The sequence below is a fragment of the Callorhinchus milii genome, unplaced genomic scaffold (assembly GCF_018977255.1).
Source record: "Callorhinchus milii isolate IMCB2004 unplaced genomic scaffold, IMCB_Cmil_1.0 Scaffold27, whole genome shotgun sequence".
Taxonomy (NCBI): domain Eukaryota; kingdom Metazoa; phylum Chordata; class Chondrichthyes; order Chimaeriformes; family Callorhinchidae; genus Callorhinchus; species Callorhinchus milii.
In genome coordinates, this window is record NW_024704768.1 from 3,021,760 (window position 1) to 3,041,204 (window position 19,445).

General features: G+C 50.6%; 2 protein-coding genes across 2 annotated transcripts; both read right to left on the minus strand.

The window, feature by feature from the left end:
- Positions 1-2,972: 2,972 nt before the first annotated feature.
- On the minus strand, positions 2,973-12,294 carry wnt10b (wingless-type MMTV integration site family, member 10b). Its single transcript, XM_042344316.1, has 4 exons — positions 12,262-12,294; positions 10,997-11,259; positions 7,675-8,045; positions 2,973-3,434 (listed from the first exon to the last, which is right to left on the minus strand). Exons 1-4 carry the CDS (start codon positions 12,279-12,281, stop codon positions 2,973-2,975), a joined length of 1,116 nt encoding a protein of 371 aa, XP_042200250.1. The 5' UTR covers positions 12,282-12,294.
- A 6,496-nt stretch (positions 12,295-18,790) lies between these two features.
- LOC103190982 (protein Wnt-6-like) lies at positions 18,791-19,239 on the minus strand. The gene has a single exon (XM_042344394.1). It carries the CDS (start codon positions 19,235-19,237, stop codon positions 18,791-18,793), a length of 447 nt encoding a protein of 148 aa, XP_042200328.1. The 5' UTR covers positions 19,238-19,239.
- Between the last annotated feature and the right edge of the window lie 206 nt (positions 19,240-19,445).

Below are 19,445 nucleotides of genomic sequence, written 5' to 3' on the forward strand. Positions count from 1 at the left end.
GTATTTTTGTCGTGCCTCGTTGTGTCGAAAGCTTCGCGGGTAACCCCTCGCCTCCTTCGAGACCCGTCTCAAGACCCTCCTCTGTCGACCGAGCCTTCGGTCACCCTCCTACCCCCCTACCTACCCGCCCTCCAGCAGCTCGGGTCCAATTCCCTGACTGTCCGGCGCCTTGGGACCACCTGGCTTTGAGCAGAGCTGCTTCGAGTGCAGTCTTCCTCACATAAACAGTCACACTTTAAATAGAACATTCACAAACACACAACGCACTTACGATTCGTACGATTCCACACAAAGAAAACAACACCGCGGTCGAGGACTAAGGGATTTCTCAGGAGGAGGATAAATAGCGCAAACGCAGTTTCCCCCTCGCGTGTCCCGTTCTTACTCATTCCCCCCCCCCCCACACCACCACCCCCACAAAAAAAAGTTACGTACTTGTACTTTGACTGGACTACGTCCAAAAGTCTCTGGGCACGTTTGTTTTTTTTAAAAAAAAACCTCGGGGTTGTGAAATAAATGAGTGTTTCACTGAACAGTCAAGACTGTAAACCTGACTGGGTGGTGCGGAGAGAGGGGGAGAGGGTGAGGGGGGGGGGGTGTCATGTGGGGAAGCGGCTTTTGAAGTTTTTAAAAACTTTTTTCTCTCTCTCTCTCCTCTCCCTCCCAGCTGCTGCTCCAAGTCAATTTCCATTTCAAAGGGTCGTTTTCTCCAACTGGGAAGTGTTTGCAGGTGCGAGCACAGGTGCTACGGGAATTTTATTGCGTGTGCGTGCGTGCGCGTGTGTGCGCGCGTACAAGACCGCTTTATCCGAATTCGGAGCGCTCTCGTCCTTTGTGCGTGCGCGTGCGTGTGCGTGTGTGTGTCTGTGTGTGTGTGTGTTCCTCTCTCCCCAACAAGACTGCATCCTCCAAAAGCCCCCCCAAATCCTGCAGAAGCTGGCAATCTGAAATAAGAACAGAAGTTCGCTGGGACTCTATCCTGCGTGAGGAATGCTATATAAATGGACATTGTTGTTGTTGTTGTTGTTGTTGTTTAAATGCTCAGCAGGTCGGGCAGCATCTACGGAGAGAGGAAAGTGAGTTAACCTTTCGGGTCGATGGTCTTTTCGTCAGAGCTCTGATGAAAGATCTTAGACCTAAAAGGTTAACGTTCCTTTCCTCTCCCCATGGATGCTATGCCGCCTGACCTGCTGAGTGCTCCCCGCCACTTCTGTTGGGTGTTGTTTTTTTTTGGGGGGGGATTGTCCAAAGCCACTTTCCCCTCGATGCCAGTCATTGGGAAACACCTACGTCCTAATCCCTGACTGTCCGGTGCCTTAAGATCTCCTCCCGAGATGAAAAGCGCTGTACAAAATGTCATTTTGTGTTGCAGCGTTGGAGCACCACGTGGCGCGATGCATCAGGCCATGTGTGACGCTGTCATTTTCAAGGAAACACATGTGCAATCCTTTTTTTTTTTAAGATACACATATACACACAGCGGAAACGCTTTAAAATATTGCGTGTCTCCGTGCGTTGCCTTGTGGCTGAGGTTATCAGCAATCCAAGGCAATCTGGAGGAGCTTGTTTGGTTGACGTAAACCTGGTGTTATCCTGGAAAGTTTGGGATGAGTTCAACTCGACTCAAAGAAATGTTTAGCTTTAACTTGCTTCCAGTTTCACGCCCCCCCCCCACCCCCTCATGTTAATCAGATTGGTGTGGTACAAATAGCCCTCTGTTATTACACACACAAGCTCTGCCTCGCGTCAACTGGCGACAAGAGATACCTCTTCTGCTCTTGTGAACGTCACATTGCCTCTAAAACGAGCCGTTTACCCAACGACCAACCTTTCCCAGGGTCTGCTTCAAACTTTTCTGGTCAGTTTTCTTGCCCCCAAAATCCCACTGCCAAGGTGTTGAAAGTCAAACGTAAACTGTTAATACTTTTTCCCCTCCAGATAGGACGATAAACCCAAACTCCCCACCGGCAAAGACGAGCAAGGCTCTTTCTTTCGGATTCCAAAGGGGGTTCGTCCTCGATAAGAGTCCTTTCGGGCGATTTAGAGTCACCGTAGACACGGCTGCCCTTGACCATGAAGATGCCAGTGATGGTGGTGGAAAGGGACTAGTTGGTCGCTTGCTTGTTTGTCAAAGCCAAATCAGGAGATTGTGCGCGCGTGTGTGTGCGCGTGTGTGAGTGTGTGTGTGTGTCACACGCGCGTGTGTGTGTGTGTGTGTGTGTGTGTGAGTTGAGGCTAGTTGTTCAAACGCAACACCTTAAAGAAAAAACAGCGGGGTTGGCTGTGGAGGTGCACAATTGGTCTAAAGGCCATTCTGGGCACTCGCTCGCAGACAAGGAAAAGGCACAAGATATATTGGAAAAGTTGGTGTTCCGACCATCTGCCCCCACCCCCCACCTCACCCCCTCCCCTCCCCCCTCCCTCCCTAGCTGCAGAAGGTAGAGTGTGGGATTGATGCCCATTATTTCCTGTTACTCTTCGGGCAATTGCTTAAACATTGGAGCTCTTCGAAAGGGCGTTAGTGAGAGTTTCCGAGTCCAACATTGGGTGACTGTCTATCCAAACCTCTTTGCCCGCCCTCAGGTCCGTCCGTCAAGTACGTAAAACCTTTGGAACTCCATCCCCCATTCCCTTCTCCTCGTTTCCCCCTCCCCCTCACCTCCTTCGAAGCCTGTCTCAACACCTTCCTCTTCTTCCGAGCACTTCAGGCCACCACCCCCCCACACTTCCCTGCCCTCCGCTCCTGATCCCGTCCAGCCCCCCCCCCACACCCACCACCCACACATCTCCCCTTGCACCCACCCACCGACCCACCCACGCACCCACCCCACCAGCTCGGGGGCCAAATCCCTGACTGTCCAGCGCCTTGGGACGTCCTCCCAAAAGCGGGGGGGGGGTGGTGGGGGGGAGTTGGAGGAGGACTCGGGGGAAAAAAAAAACAGGCCTCGCTGTTGGAACCCTCTCGGAGCCTCTCACTTGCACGTGTTGACCCACTCGCTCACCCGGCACTCCTCGCACAGCACGTAGCAGCACCAGTGGAACCGGCAGTGGCAGCGTTCGTTCCGGCTGCGCCTCAAGATGTTGTGCCCCCTCCCGCAGCACAGGCTGTCGCAGTTGTCCATCCCCTGGCTGGTCTTGTTGCAGGTCCTGCCCCGGGTGCCCGGCGAATCCGTGCTCGGGTCCCTCTCGCAGAAGTCGGGCGACTTCTCGAAGTAGACCATGTCCCGGTAGATCCTCCGCCTGAGGCCCTGCCTGAGGCTGAACTGCCCCGTGTTCTTGTTGTGCGCCTTGATGAAGAGCGCGTTCCGGAAGCGTTCCTTCAATGCCAACCCGACCTGGCGGAACTCGGGTGTGACCCGCCAGCAGGTCTTGAACTGGCAGCTCCCCGAGGTCCCGTGGCACTTGCACTTCCTCTTCATGTTGTCCATCACGACCTGGGATGGGGGAGGGAAGGGTGGGGGGGGCGGTGGGGGGCAAGGGATGGGGAGAGGGTAAGTGGGGGGAGGGGGGGAGTGGGGGGAGGGGGAGAGAGGGATACCAATTGAATCGGAGCTAAGGAGCCGCGGGAACGGTTGATAATCGTAGGATTATACGGCACAGAAGGAGGCCATTCGGCCCATCGTGTCTGTGCTGGCTCCAAATCAACCCCACTCCCCTCCGTTCTTTCCCCGTAGCCCTGATCAACCCCACTCCCCCCCCGCTCTTTCCCTCCCCATAGCCCTGATCAACCCCACTCCCCCGCTCTCACCCCATGGCCCTGCAAACTTGTCCTCCCCAAATATCTATCTACTTCTCTGTTGGAAGCTGTTATTGAATCGGTTCCCCCCCACCCCCCCGCACCCTCCCCGCTCTTTCAGGCAATGCATTCCAGATCCCGACAACTCGCTGTGTGAAACCATTTCCCCCCTCACCACCACCTCTGGTTCTTTTGACAACTATCCTAAATCTGTGTCGTCGGGTTTCTGACCCACCCACCAGTGGCAACAGTTTCTCTCTATCAAATCCCCTCATAATGTTGAACACCTCTATTAAATCTCCCCTTAATCTTCTCTGATCCATGCAGAATAATAATAATAATCCTTGCGTTTGATATGGACGCCTCATCGCGTCTTCGAGACGTCTCGAAGCGCTTCACAGGATACGCTGTCAAGTGAATTGACCGTATATTTTGGGGGCGGATCTCAGGCACCAACAAATGCCTGAATTCCTCTTGAAACGCTCCACCCCCACACGCAATAACCGGGTTTGAAATGGGACCGTTGGCAACGCATTGGATTGGGATACTTTGGCCGGACCCCAACGCCCAGGTACTACGCTCGACGGGGATTGACTTTGAAGCGCTTTGAGCCGGGAGTATAAGCCTTGCATTCGGTACAGCGCATTATCACGTGGTTTGGAGACGTCTCAAAGAGCTTCACCAAATATTATCATTATTATTGTGTTGGGGGGGGGAGGTGTGGAAGGTGGGAGGTTGCTTCACTGTTGGCTACGGTCTCTGTTGGTATTAGACAGCCAATTATTATTATTATTATTATTGACCATCAAAGGCATTCGCTTTGCACAGACTGCCTTAACCATAACCGGTCCAGTGGGAGTTTATTGTGAGATGAGATGTGCTATCTATCTATCGCTGTTGTGCCAACAGTCTAATTGTTTTACAACAGCTCATTCCATTTAGCCGCTTAGACTAAAGACAGAACCATCTATTTGGACAAAAATGTCTGGAGGAATTGCTTTGTGAAGGGCCGGCCTGTTTGCCAGTAACATTTAAATCAAACCCAGATATTAATTTAGCTTTTACGGTAAATCTTGAAAGATCTCAGCTGTTGACGCACGTATCTGATCGACCCGAAAGCTTCTGCTCAATTGATTATATTTGCGCGATATGCTTTTCGGGCTGGTCATAGCTTAACAATGTTTTCTCCTGTGTCACAGATACTCCAACACAGAAAGAGGTCATTCACCCCCGTTGGCAACGATCCCCAGGGATAATAATCCCTTCAAAAATAATAATATCAATAATAATAATAATAATTTGGTCACTCAAAACACGACTGTTTGTGGGGAACGCTGTTGTGCGCAATTGGCTGTTGCCGTTCTACCACAAAAAAAACAGTGAATTCACTTTACGGTATATCCCGTGAAGCGCTTTGAGACGTCTCGAAGACGTGATATTCAGCTGTGTCGAATGCGAGGATTATTATTATTATTATTATTATTATTATTGAGCCCGTGGTGGTGATTGGGTGTTCGCTGGAGCTCGACAATCTAATCCCACTTCCTGGCTTTTTTCCCTACCCTTTTCTGTCGCTCGTGATAATACATATAATAACCTCGCATTTGATAGAGCGCCTTATCACGTCTTCGAGACGCCTCAAAGCCTTTCGCCCTAAACAATCACTGTAAAAGGAATTGACTGGATATTTTGTGGGCGAAAACGAGGCAGCCAATTGCATGTGCGCGCGCGCGCGTGTGTGTGCGTGTGTGTGTATGTACGCGTGTGGAGTAAGGAAACTTGGCCAATATTTCGCCCTGCCCGCCCTGCCCGCCCGCCCGCCCGCCCGGGAATCGAACCCAGGTCCTCTCGCTTGCTTTAACCGCTGAGCCACAGGGACTCCAAACTACATTTCAACTGGGATTCACCCTTCGAGAACATGTTAAGACTTTCACACACACACACACACAAAAAAAAAATCACAGAAGAGGTGATAGACAGAGCGCTGGGGGCTACACTGGTGGAATCTTAAGAACGCAAATGTAATGATATTCCGGGGAAACGAGACTATGGAGTGGCTGTGTTTATTTTCTTATCTTGAGTTTCCACCCTCCCATCTCCCATCAGCAATTCCAGGTATAATTTATGCCTCGTTGGTACAGTATTGCTTTGGGTCAGCTACTAATTCATTGAGTAAAGAACTGGAGGTAAGGTTTGACGAACAAGTGGACGAGGGAAGTCATTGGAGGTTGGATTAATCAATAGGATGTCTTATAAAACACAGCGGCATATAATGCCGAGAGCCTCACACCCTCGCAAAGCGTTCCGTAAGTATAAGAAATAACAATAATAATCCTTGCATTTGATGTAGCGCCTCATCACGTCTTCGAGACGTCCCAAAGCCCGTCACCGAACGTACCGCAAGGTGAAGTGACTGTGCATTTTGTGGGCGAAACACGGCAGCCGACTGCAGCGCAGCGGCGTCTCCGCGGCGAGTCGTGGATTGAGAGACCGAATTATTAGTATTTTCTTTGAAGGGATTATTATCCACGGAAGAGCGACTAGCAACCGGGTTCCTACTTACTGCTGGGTAAACAGAGGCGTGTGTGTGCGTGTGTGTGTGTGTGTGTGTGTGTGTGTGCGCGGAGTAAGGAAACTTGCCCAACATCTCGCCCTGCCTGGGGGTAGTTGGGGGAGGCCGTATATTTGCGCGCAAACATGGCAGAGAATTTTCTGACAAACAGCCGGGGGTGGCTTGGCAAAGGGAAAGAACGGTTTGGGACCTGGGGACGGGAGGAAAGGTACCGTGGTTATCGCAGAGGTTGCGCTGGGGCTGCGTGGAGACATTTCAGGCAGGTTGGTAATAATCCAAGGAGCCGTTGATGATTGACCAGCCTGTCTGTTGCGGACAAGTCTTTCGCCCTGCCAGCCAAGTCCCTGAGGGCAGAACAGTTCTAGCTGAGCAAATGTTCGACGTACCATTGCTTGGGACTGCTAAAATGTGCAATTACGTGCATTCTCTTGCGCTAAACACACAGTTTTCTCGCTAATGTTACAGGTGTGTTGGCTCCACTGCCTCCAGGTTGCCCGACAAGAGTAATAATAGTAGTAATAATCCTTTGATACAGCGCCTCATCACGTCTCACAGTGCTTCACAGGATATACCGTAAAGTGGAGTGACTGTGAAACAGGGCAGCCACTCGTGCAAGGCAGTGTCCCCGCAAATAGAAGTGGATTGAAATGACCAATTCTTTTTGGGGAGGGTTGTTGGCTGGACACCAGGAACACAATCAATGGCACACTATGAGCTGGTTAGACTCCAGCAGTTACCATCAACCCGCACTTTGGGCTGTTGCCAACCTGCGCCTCATACTTTCCAGAATTAGGTAAGGAGGATACATCCCTCCGGAGAGAGGGGCGGGGGGTGGGGGGGGGGGGGGGGGGGAAAAAGAGAGAGAGCGAGAGAGCGAGAGAGAGAGAGCATTCCATTGCAACAACCTATCTCTGGGATTTCCATGTGTAGGTGAGAGGCAGGGAATTCTCAGTTGGGTTTGGAGGCTGATCACGGTGACGGGTTAACACGTGTGTGTGTTTCTGTGCGTGTGTGTGTGTGTGTGTGCGTGAGTGTCAGAAACCCAGCTGATCACGGTGGACAGGTTAACACGTGTGTGTGTGTGCGTGTGTGTGTGTGCGTGTGTGTGTGTGTGCGTATCAGACACCCGGCTGATCACGGTGGACAGGTTAACACATATGTGTGTGTGTGTGCGTGTGTGTGCGTGTCAGACACCCGGCTGATCACGTTGGACAGGTTAACACATGTGTGTGTGTGTGTGTGTGTGTGTGTGTGCGTGCGTGTGTCAGACACCCGCTGGTCACGGCGACGGGTTTCCACGTGTGTCAGACACAAACCCGACCGGCCAAAATACAACCACCCATCTGCCGGCGGCCGGATGGCTTACCTGCCTTCCAAGCTTGTTATTGTGCATCCGCATCCTCCCGTGGATGTCCCGGGAAGCCTCTCTGGAATCCAGAAAGTCTCGGGAGAACTTTTCCCCGAACTCGATGTCGTGGCTGCAATCGCCCCACTCCCAGGAGTCCTGATTCCCCCCAACAGGGAAGTGCTCTTCGGGTTGGGGGATAGACACAGGGAGACCCTGGGTCAAGGCTTGGACTCGAAGCTGGTGCAGTTTGACCCTCAGGTTCTCCTCCTCTGACCTACGCTTCTGGTCGCACCCACAGCCATTCAGCTTGCCCAGGCTACAGGCTGTGGCCACCGAATGGGTGACCCCAGCGGCCAACAGAGAGAAGGTGAAAGCACTCTCTCTGAATCCTGTACGGAGCACAAATACATTGAATTAAGCCTTGGGGATCGGGGAGGGAAGGGGAGGGAGGGAGGAGGGTGTGGGTGGGTGGGTGGGTGGGTGGGGGTTAAGGGGCAAAGCACAGTTCTGTTTTCACGTGCGATGCGAATCACGTCAAAACAGACGCGGAATAAAACTGTTTCGTGGGGGAATAATCACGTGGCAACCGCAAGCAAACACAGCGACTTTAACCATCGACGCAAATGGGACTGTTAAGGCTAAAAATCTGCAAATTTCGGCCACTCAATCCACCGCCGTGTGCGTGGGCGCTGCCGTGCGCAACTGGCTGCCGCGTTTCGCCCGTCAAACACGCGGCGTATCGCGCGAAGCGCTCTGAGACGTCTCGAAGACGCGATAAGGCGCTAGATTCAAACGAAAGGGTTACTATTGTCAATAATGCGAGGATAATTATCATTATTATTATTAATAATCGGTTGGATGTAGCACCCGATCACGTCGTCGAGACATCTGAAAAGTGCTTCACAGGATCCACTGTAAAGTAAAGTGTTTAAGGACAAAATGCCCTTTATATCTGCAGACTCCAGTTAAACATATGGCCTCAGGGCAATTTGTTCCCATTAAAGCTTATTGATGCTATCTAGCTTGAACTGCGATGGGGGCGGGGGGTCGTTTTCTAAAGAAGAAAAAACACTTTGGGGCTCTGACTGTAAAGGTTAATAACTCAGTCAGATTTTCCACCAGGATCAAAAGGCAATTGAGCCACAGAAAATATGACGAGGTTCAAGAAAAAGCCCAGGATTAATTATAGAGCGGAGAAGCCGTGGATTGATGCCGCTATTGCACAAGAATGCAGTTAATAAATTAAGTGCAAAAGCAGACGCCTCGATTTTGACAAGGTGAGCGTATATTTTGACAGAGATGTGCATGCCCCAAGGTACCACATCTCTCGCCTGTCAATGGCAGACGAGAGCTTTCTATCCCGGCCTCGCACGCCTTCGAACAGATCAATCCCAAACACCCCCTCGTGTCCCAAATGGCAAATCAGTCTCGTTAGCCTTGTGCCTCTCTGCCCCCCACCCTCTGGAACTCCATCCCACAGTCCCCCCCCCCCGTTATATTTTAAGGGGTGTACTTTAACCGGGAAGGGTATATGTACACACACACATATATATATAAAGAGAGAGCGACGGCCTTACTTAATTAGTTGTGACTTAGTGATTCCCCAGAATGTCATCCGAAAGACCTTTAATACGGGTCTAACGCAGAGCACTGGGTCGCGAAATAGAAGGGAGTCTGAATGTTCCGGCCGTTTAGAGCGCGGGGCGGGTCGACGAAGAGACGAACCGTATTTGCGGTGAGTTTGCAGAGAAGCCCACGGCTCGGAGTACCAGCTCTGGGTGGGGGGTGGGGAGGGAGGGAGGGGAGGGTGGGGGGGGGTCGGGTGGTGAAGCTATACGTTTCGAGGCAAGGGACGTGTGTGAACAAGTGGACTTGTGACTGTCTCTCCCTCACACGCCCCAGCCCGATAGATACCTGTTACTAATAAGCTATAATTAATGTGTAGGGCCCCCGAAAAAAAAAAAAATTCGATGATAAAAGCCGTTCGGTGGATTCCAGGGAAAGTACAGCATTAAAAACAACCTGACAGGACGCATTAACTTCGACGTCTCAAACGCTCCTGAACCGTACTTTGATCTTCCCCAGACCTGTGCGCGGACTTGAATTTGGATTCGTATCATAGGACAATCCCCCCCCCCCCACCCCCCCACACCCCCCCCCCCCACCGCTTCCGTCAACCGCCCGCCAGTCTCCGAGAGCGAAGGTCCCATCAAAAAACACCCGCAGTAATGTCGGTGGGGTGGGGGGGGGGTGGGGGGAGGGGGAGGGGGGCAATTTTATTGTTTAATATTCTGTTCTATATTCTCCTTTTTTCAGGTTTTAACAAAAAGCAGTCGCAAGGTTAACATTCTCTCTCTCTTTCTTCTCCCTACAGCGTTCTCTCTCTCTCTCTCTCTCTCTCCCTACAGCGCTCTCTCTCTCTCTCTCCCTACAGCGCTCTCTCTCTCTCTCTCTCTCTCTCCCCGCAGTCCTCTCTCTCTCTCTCTCTCCAGCGCTCTCTCTCTCTCTCTCTCTATACAGTTCTTTCACTCTCTCTCTCTCTCTCTCTCTCAGGTCCCATGACCAGTGATCACCCAAACTTTGTCCCCCTGAGGCTAAGACTTCAAGATCAGTCTGTCACAGCCAAACCAGAGGAACCGAGGAGACTCTCTCAAAACTTTAGCAAAGTGCCAAGGATTTTTTTTCCCCCCCAACAAAAGAAAAGGAGACCAAAAAAAATCCAGACTTTTGCGATTAAAATCATTCTCTCGTTGTCTCTCAGCCTTTCAGGATCTTTTTTCCATCTTATAATAATATTAATAATAACCCTTGTGTTTTGACCGGCGCCTCATCACGTCTTCCGTCACGTCTCAAAGCGCTTCACGGGATACGCTGCAAAGTGTCGTGACTGTGCGTTTTGGGGGCGGAACGCGGCAACCGATGGCGCACAGCGGCGTCCGTCCCACAAACAGCAGTGGATTGAGTGACCAAATTATTATTATTATTATTATTTGGAGGGTTTATTAACCCCCCGGAAAAGCCATCCGCCAATCGACTAACGACTACTTACTGCTGGGTAACCAGAGGCATGTGTGTGCGTGTGTGTGCATGGTGTGTGTGTGTGTGTGGGTGGAGTAAAGGAAACTTGCCCAAAGTTTCGCCCTGACCCGACCTGACCCGTCCGGGAATCGAACCCGCTCGCGAGGCGAGAGGGCCCTAACCGCTGATAACTCCTGGGGGGGTGCGTTAATAATCCCTTCAAATAATAATAATAATAACGTACGGGATCCTGGTGAGATGGGGAGAAGAGAGGAGAGGAGAGGAGAGGAAGAAGAGAGGGTGGGTTTCGCAGTGTCCTCACCTCTGTTCAAGATGACCGTGTCCTGCAGGATTTTGCCACCGTTCTCCAAAGTCGAGCAGTTCCACCGTTGGTCCCGAAGTTGCTGTTGGCACTCGTGGATGGCGATCTGAATACCTTGTACAGCAGCTGCAGTGACATCAGGACTCCGCACGCACAGACCCAGTTGCCTTTTGCTCAGCCCCGGCAAACTCAGGCAGACAGTGTTAGCGGTCAAGATGGGGTCGGCTGGTATCCTCAACCCCAGTATCTCGTTCCCTGCCACGCTGGCAAGACAAGCAATAGAATAACCCTTCACGTTCGACACAGCGTACGTTTTGAGGGCGAAACGCAGCAGATAATGGCGTAGATTGAGTGACCGCATTCATTTGGGTGGTGGGGGGGGTTATTGTATTTTTTTTAGGGGATTATTAAGCCGATCGGAAAAGCGATCTGCCAATCGACTAACAACCGGGTTGCTACTCGCTGCCGGGTAAACAGAGACGTGCGTGTGCGTGTGTGTGTGTGTGTGCGCGCGTGTGTGTGCGGAGTAAGGAAACTTGTCCAATGTTTCGCCCTGCCCCCCCGGGGAATCAAACTGAGGTCCTCTCGCTTGCGAGGCGAGGGCTCGAACCGTTGCCCTACAAGACTTCAACAACAACAACAACGCAATCCTCCTTTGAATATAAGAGGATAGCAATGGGGACAATGTGAGAAGCAGATAATAACTGATACTAATTACTTGGGAATCGCTAGACGAAAAAGGCCAAGTTCCTTCTCTTTCGTCTTCTACCATCCTAGTAGTCGCTGGTTACGATAATGGGGGGTGTTGAGAGCAATTAATAACCTTTTTTTAATTAAAAAAAAGTCAACAGCCAGAATTCGTAGGGAAAAAAAATGTACAGTATTCCAAAAGGTGGAGGGGGGAAGGGGGATAGGGGGTGGGGGGTGGAAACCCATCAAACCTCACAGTGATAATGTTTCAAGGGAATGAAATAAAAGAGTATTACAATTACATTCACCATATCACATAGCATACAGTCACCAAAAAGTCGTGATTACCATCATTACAAGGTCTAATATGCCTTAAAAGAGATTAAATCATGAGAAAGTAATTATTATTGAAACACAGGGTCTTATTATATTTTTTTTGGGTGTCATTCTGTGTATATAAAACATATATATATACACACATAGAGAGAGAGAGAGACAGTTGACGGATCTCAAATGAAACAGCTATATTTATATGCTTTGGCAGAGACTGAAACACGAATAATAAATGCTCTTACCAGTTCACTGTCAGGGACATGGCGAGGAGTAGAGAAATCTTAGCCATTGCTGGAGAGGTTGATGGCAAAAACAGGTTTGGTTTGGGAGGGGAAGGGTGGGATGTGTTGGGTTGGGTGGTGGGTGGTGGGTGGTGGGAGAGACAGACAGATAACACAGGACAAGATCTATCACACCAGGTCCAGTGGCAGAACAGTACAGAACCAGACTCATTGCATGTTCCTCTTCGTTGGGTGTCAAGTTGCAATGCCTTTGCTAAGCTTCTCCTTGTAGCTGCTTGACTGAGTCAGTCTTAGACCAGGAGGGAGGATTTCCAAGTCAACTCAAAGCCAAATTGAATGGATGCAGATATATGCATAGATCACCAGTCATTCTTACTCTCTCTGTGTCTGTGTGTGTGTCTGTCTGTGTGTGTGTGTCTCTCTCTCTCATCGCTGATGTTGTCTCTACCTCTCTGCCACTCTCTATCTCCCTCTATCTTTCCACTTTATTCCTCCCTTTCTCCCTCCCTCCCTCCCTCCCTCCCTTTCTCCCTCCCTCCCTCCCTCTCCTCTCTGTCTGTTCTCTGACCCTTTGAAACTCCACAGGTGCATGTCAAAAAAAAAATGATAACTTTGATCTTTTTGCTGTCCAACCCCCCAAAAAAACACGAATAAAAGTCCCAAAATCTTTGAAATAATCTGTGTGGAGTTCAGAGGGAAACCCCAGCTGTTTTTTTTTTTGCTAACACAGTGTGTGAGAGAGTGCTTTTTCTTTGTAATAACATAATTATATTCGCAATAACTCTTCAGCCACAAGGTGTTGAAAGTATTTTTTTCTTTGGTCCACCTGTGCGGGTAAGTTTGCGGATATTTGGTAAGGGATACCATAGGACACGATGAAAGCAACACATTTCTTTTTTGGGGGGGAGGGAAACTGCTTCTCTATCCAACTGCTTAACAAATATACAGTCAATTCACTTTACAGTACGTTCTGTCAAGCGCTTTGAGACGTCTCGAAGACGGGATGAGGGGCTGTATCCATTGCAAGGCTCGTTATTGGTATTAATAATTTCCCAAAACACGGCGCGCCATCTCGTCAGACCGTTTGGCTTTCGAGGTTTAAGATCGGGCGGAAATGGGGAAGGTTTCCGAAACATTTTTTGAAGAAGAACTGCGGGGAAAATAAAAACGGTTCGCGAAGGATGGATTTGCAGATTAAAACTGTGCTCCTGTGCATCTGAACGTATCGCTACCTGTCTCCTTGTCTGTGTGCGCATCGGGGACATCAGTAGACAAAAAAAAAGTTATTACATAAACCAATAAAACCCAGCGATCAATAACTAGTCTCTTGCCAGTGCAATCCACTGCTCGTTAATAACAAGGGTTAAATTATTAGGGTAATGATGTTTCTCTCTCCAATTACCTCTCTGCCCTCCACCCTCTCCGCCATCTTCCCTGATCGCGTCCAAATCCCTGACTGTCCAGGGCCTTGGGATGTCCTCCCGACATGAAAGGCACTGTGTAAATGTCATGCCTTGTTGTTGTTGTTTGGGAGGGTGGGTCTGAGCTCAGATATTGATGGGCCATCATAGCAGAACATTACCCATAGGTTGACCATCCCAATCCCAGGATGGCTTGATGTGGGATCGGGTAAATAATTGCTCTGCTCCTCTAGGAGGTGCTGTCCAGCTCGGGTCCGTATTCCCGTCTGTCCAGCGCCTCGGGACGCCCTCCCGATGTGCGGAAATGTCAGTTGTTGGAGTTGTTGTTAAGGCACGTTTTTGTGGCAGACGTAGGATGACTTTGTTCTGCTGCCGTCCTCATCGTTTGGTGCTTGACGCTGGCAATCCTAAACAGCGAAGTATCTCACAAGCCACCACTCCCCTTCCTCCCCACCTCAACGAAGTGAATTTATTGTTTTTTGAAGGGATTATTACCCCCGGAAAAGCGATATTGCTGGGTAACCAGAGGCGTGTATGTGCGTGTGCGTGTGTGTGTGTGTGTGGAGTAAGGAAACTTGCCCAGTGTTTCGCCCTGACCTGACCCGCCCGGGAATCGAACCCGGGTCCTCGCGCTTGCGAGGCGAGAAGGCTCTAACCGCCGAGCTCCAGGTTTCCATGCCCTGTTTGCTCCAACGGTTCTTTACTTTCATCATTCCCCCTCCAAAACCCAACCAGTGCCACAAACCACTCCCGAAAGACTGAGGACCACAGCGTTAGAAAGGAGAAGGGTGAAGTGTCTATTTATTTGGAAAGCACACAGGGGAACGGGGAACAGGAAAGGACAGGAGAGGAATGACACAGTCCGAGAGAGAGAGAGAGAGAGAGAATTAACTCAACTTATTGCTATTTAATTCACATCAAAACGAATATTGTTTTGAAATAGCTGAACACACACACACATATATATATACGGTCAGCTGGATGTCTAACACATGTCTCAATATGTCAGACACTTCGCTGACTGCAAAAAAGGAGTTATATTGCATTGAATTGGATATATTGATATCTTCTGATAGCTTAAATCGATGCAGAAGCTACTTGTGATGGTTTGCCAGCGGTGACGACAGTACTTTGTTTTGTTCTGAGGCAGTAATTCCGAACTACTACGGATAACAATCCTTGCGTTCGATATAGCGCCTTATCGAGTCTTCGAGACTTCTCGAAAGCGCTTCACAAATTGCTCAGCAAACAGAGGCGCGTGAAGGAGACCTGCCCAACCTTTGGCCCCCAAACAAAATGGTTGGGGTGTTCCGTGTCAACGGGGACAAAAAGCAAACATTTCCAATTAAGTCGCGAGATTGAATAACACCGACGAGAAAAAGAGAGGGCAATAGTTCCAGACAGATCTCAGATTTTAGTAACACTTTAACAATCGAGGCCAGAAACGAAAATACAATAGGAAATCGCACGTAGTAAATACTGAATAATAACCGTATAATAATAATAATCCTCGCATTTGACACAGTGCCTTGTCACGTCTTCCAGACGTCTCAAAGCGCTTCACAGGATACGCCGTAAAGTGAATTGACTGTATATACTTTGTGGGCGAAACGCGGCAGCCGATTGCGCACAAAGTCGTGGATGGGCGTGGACCAATTTATGATGATTTGTTTGGAAGGCATTAATACACACGGGACATCTGAATGGCGGTACCAGTTTTTTAACGGCGAATGAAACCTCGTACCTCCTCCTCTGGTTGCGTGATGGGACGCTACCTCTCGTGAAGGGCGCGGTATAAACGCGAGTTGTTGTGGTTGTTGCTGTACCACCTGGACACGAAGATCTCAAGGGATATACCTCTTCAGGTGACCCGCAGGAAGTAAAAAGGAGACAATATCTTCGAGATATTTTGAACAATTGCTTCAACAAAACCCAGGCATCCGAGAGAGAGAGAGAGAGAGAAAGAGAGAGAAAGAGAGCGCGCGAGCGAGAGAGAAAGAGAGAGAGAGAGATCACAACAGGTCGCACTCGGCAGAAGGGAAGCAAGATTGGATTCTCGGGCAGAAAAGAACACTTCAGTTAAACATCACCTTCGTGGGAAAATAAACTTGTCCTATCCCTTTCTAAACGTCACTCGAATGTCCCCCTTGTGTTTCGAATATCAACACCGCTCTCACCTCCACTCCCCGGGCCATTTATAATAACATTACTATTATTATAATTATTATTACTTCCGAAACAATTGCGCCATTGAATCTTTGCAGTGTTCGCAAGACGCACACTTTTCATTTGCCTAACGACCATAATTAGTTGCCCGACGACCGACTGCCGGGCACGATTGGCTACCGCGTTTCACCCACAGTCGCTACGCTTTACGGCATAGTCCGTGGAGCGCTTTGAGACGTCTCGAAGGGCACTACATAAGTGCAAGCTGTTGTCGTTGTCGTCGTCGTCGTCGTCGCTGCTGCCTGTGCCAGATGACACCCAAGAGGAAAGAGATTGTGAACCTTTAAACCTCTCACTCGTTTGAGTGAGGAGGGCTGGCTTAGGAACATGGGGACAGGAGGAGGCCATTCAGCCCCTCAAGCCTGTTCTGCCATTCTATCGGACCATGGCTGATCTGCCTCGACTCCATTTATACCCATGTCCTTCCCTTGATACTGTACCCGAACAAAAATCTATCAACCTCAGTCTTGAAAATTGCGATTGAATTGGCAAAGGGGGAGTGCGGGAGAGCAAGGTCCTTATCTGAAGCCCTAAGAAGACCCTGCTTAGCCCCACCCCAACCCCACCAAGGATAGTCAATCAGGCCCTCCGTAGACACATCAAAGAATATCTTCCATCCATCTCGCTATCACGCTCTCCTCTCTTAACATCCAATTGCTCCACCCTTTTCTCACCGAATTAAATGACTAAATCCGAATTAAGTCTAGACTTGGATCTACAAGTTGGATCTCCTCAGCGGTCTCTCTGAGAAAGCGTGATTCATCGCTCTTCCCTACGGTTGGGCAACTCTTTTGCCTGCGACGTCCAAATATGTCGGTTCTTACTGAAGTGAGAGATCAAAGAGAGCCAGGGTGTGAATTTCTTTATTGCCATTTGAACAAGTCTCTTGTTGGCGACGTCAGTGTTGGGTGGAGGGGGGGGGGGGGGGTGGGGGTGTTAAGAGACTTTTTGCGAAAATCAGAGGGATTCCTGTAGACAAGATTAAGTTAACTCACACACACAAACAACAAATTATATCAGGAGGACATCCCAAGGCGCTGGACAGTTAGGGAAACGCAGACACAGGCACACGTGCAAACACACGCTCAGGCAGGAGACACACCACAGAAACAGACACACACTCGCAGAGGTAAGAAAATCCACACAGAAATGTATAGTCACACACAAGCAGAAAGACGTGCGGACAAGAACACAGTTGGCCGCTGTGATGGGAGGGCTTTGGGTGGGTGGGCGTCCTGTCAAATGGGTCGAAGGGCCTTCCTTCTTCAACGGATTCTCTGGTGATCTCGCGAAAGGCACGTGGAATATCAGAGCCGACTAAACTGCTCCTACTTAAGCCTAAGAACTCTACACCATCGCTAAGTCTGAAACATTTTCGCCTCTCAGCAACGAGATGTAATAAGAAGAAGAACAATCCTTGCGTTTGACACAGCGCCTTATCACGTCTTCGAGGTCCGGCCTCCGTTGTTTCATTTGATCGTTAAGGTGTCAACAAGAACAACAAACAAACAAACAAACGACAGTTAAGGTATTAGCAACGGAGCGGAGGAACGCGTGCGTGGCTATCTTCGCTCGGGGATGTCTCGAGTGAACGTCGTATCGCGTCTCAAAGCGCTTCGCGGGATACGCCATGCAGTGAGCTGAAGACTCACAGCGCCAATTAACGGCGGTTCGGCCACTGTCGAGCGGTCCGAGACGCCGTATGAACGCAAGTTGCTGTCGCACCTGACGTATATCAGTCCATCTCCACCGTACGAGCAGGAGCTCGGGTTCAGTCAGTGCTCTAACAGCCTCAAGCACTGTGGAGCTAGACAGGTGCTCAGGTGGGGAAACATAAACCATTACAATTTCGTGCGTTCTCTCGGTCAAATAACTGATAAGCGAAAAAGGTTAACCTTAAAACAACAGGTAAACATCGTTACTTTTCTTCTTTAAATAACCTCTTCCGCCCCGAAACGGGCAGTCGAGCACAAAAAAACCCTCAACGCGGTGATGGTAAAAAAATAAGGAGAAGGAATAATACGAAGGAAAAGCAACCTTGGAAAATTCTGCTCGAGGGGGGCAAATGGTTTCGGGACCCGCACGGGAAAGGCAGTACTTTCCGACACTGTGGAACGCAAAGGGGTACAAAGGCAACCCCCGGGTACCAAATAGCTCAATAGAAATTATATATGATTTGCCTTTAATCTTTCGATAATTTGCCTAAGCCATTCCACCGCCCCCCCACCGCCTCTCTCTTCCTCTCCCCCTTTCCCCACCCCCACCTCCCTTCCTAACCCCCTCACTCCTCTCCCCAGCCACCCACCCACCCACCCACGCACCCACCCATCCCCAAACTGATAACGTCCCACCTCGTTGACCCTTAGGTGCTGTGATACGATTCAGACCTCTTTCTCGGGAATCACTGGCAAGCCTCCCCCGACGGATGTGGAGTCAGTAAGTCGTACAGTTCCCTTCCTCCGCATCTCGTGCTTGTCACTAAAGGTCATCTGTTGGACCCCCACGGGGGGAGGGGGGGGGGCGCCAAAAAGGTTTCTGTACGAGTGTAAGTTGTTGCTGTCGTTCTTGTTGGCGTCGTTCTTGTTGTTGGCGATGTCCGTTTCTCCATTAGTTTTTCTCTTTGGACGACGTAATGTTTCTCGTTCCCCCCCCCCCCAACCCCCGCCCCACTCCCCCACTCCCCCACCCACCCACCCCCACCCTATAATGTTTAGTTAAATTCCAGGCGCAAAACACCCTGACCGTCCAACGCTTTGGGAACGTCCTCCCGAGGCGAGAGGCGCTGCACGAACCTGTCCCGCGCGTACCTCTCTCCCCCCGGGAGGGGTGTGGGGGCGTCGCCCCCCCCTCCGCCCCCACCCCCCCTCGCACCACCACCCGCGCTACAAGCAGACGCTCAGCTCCTTCCTGACGGTGCACTGCCTGCACTGGACCACGCAGCACCAGTGGAAGCGGCACTGGCAGTTCTCCTCGAAGCTGACCGTCTGCTCCCGGTGGCCGCGGCCGCAGCAGAGCAGGTCGCAGCCGCTCACGTCCAAAGCCGTGCCGTTGCAGGCCCGGCCTCGGGTGCCGGGGGAGCCTGTCCTCCGGTTCGGGAGGCAGAAGTCCGGGGACTCCGCGGAGTAGATCAGGTCGTGTTTGTCGGGCTGCTTGATGTTCTGCCCGACCGGGATCAGGGTCTTCCCGTCGTTGCCCCCCATCACCTTGAAGGCCCCGTTGAAGCGATCCAACAGGCGGCTCCCCACCTCTCGGAAGTGGGGCATCTTCTTCCAGCAGGTCCTGACCGCGCAGGAGCCCGACAGGCCGTGGCACTTGCATTCGGTCCTCATGTTGGCCGTCACCGTCTGCCCATCAGCGCGTGAGGCGCTAAACCGAAGGCGAGGGTTTACCGTAGCAATAATAATCCTTGCGTTTGCCATCGACTGCCTTATCACGTCTTCGAGACGTCTCAAAGCGCTTCACAAGATGATACGCTGTCAAGTGTAAAGCCTCTCTCTCTTTCCTCTCTCTCTCCCTCTCTCTCTTACCCCTCCCTCT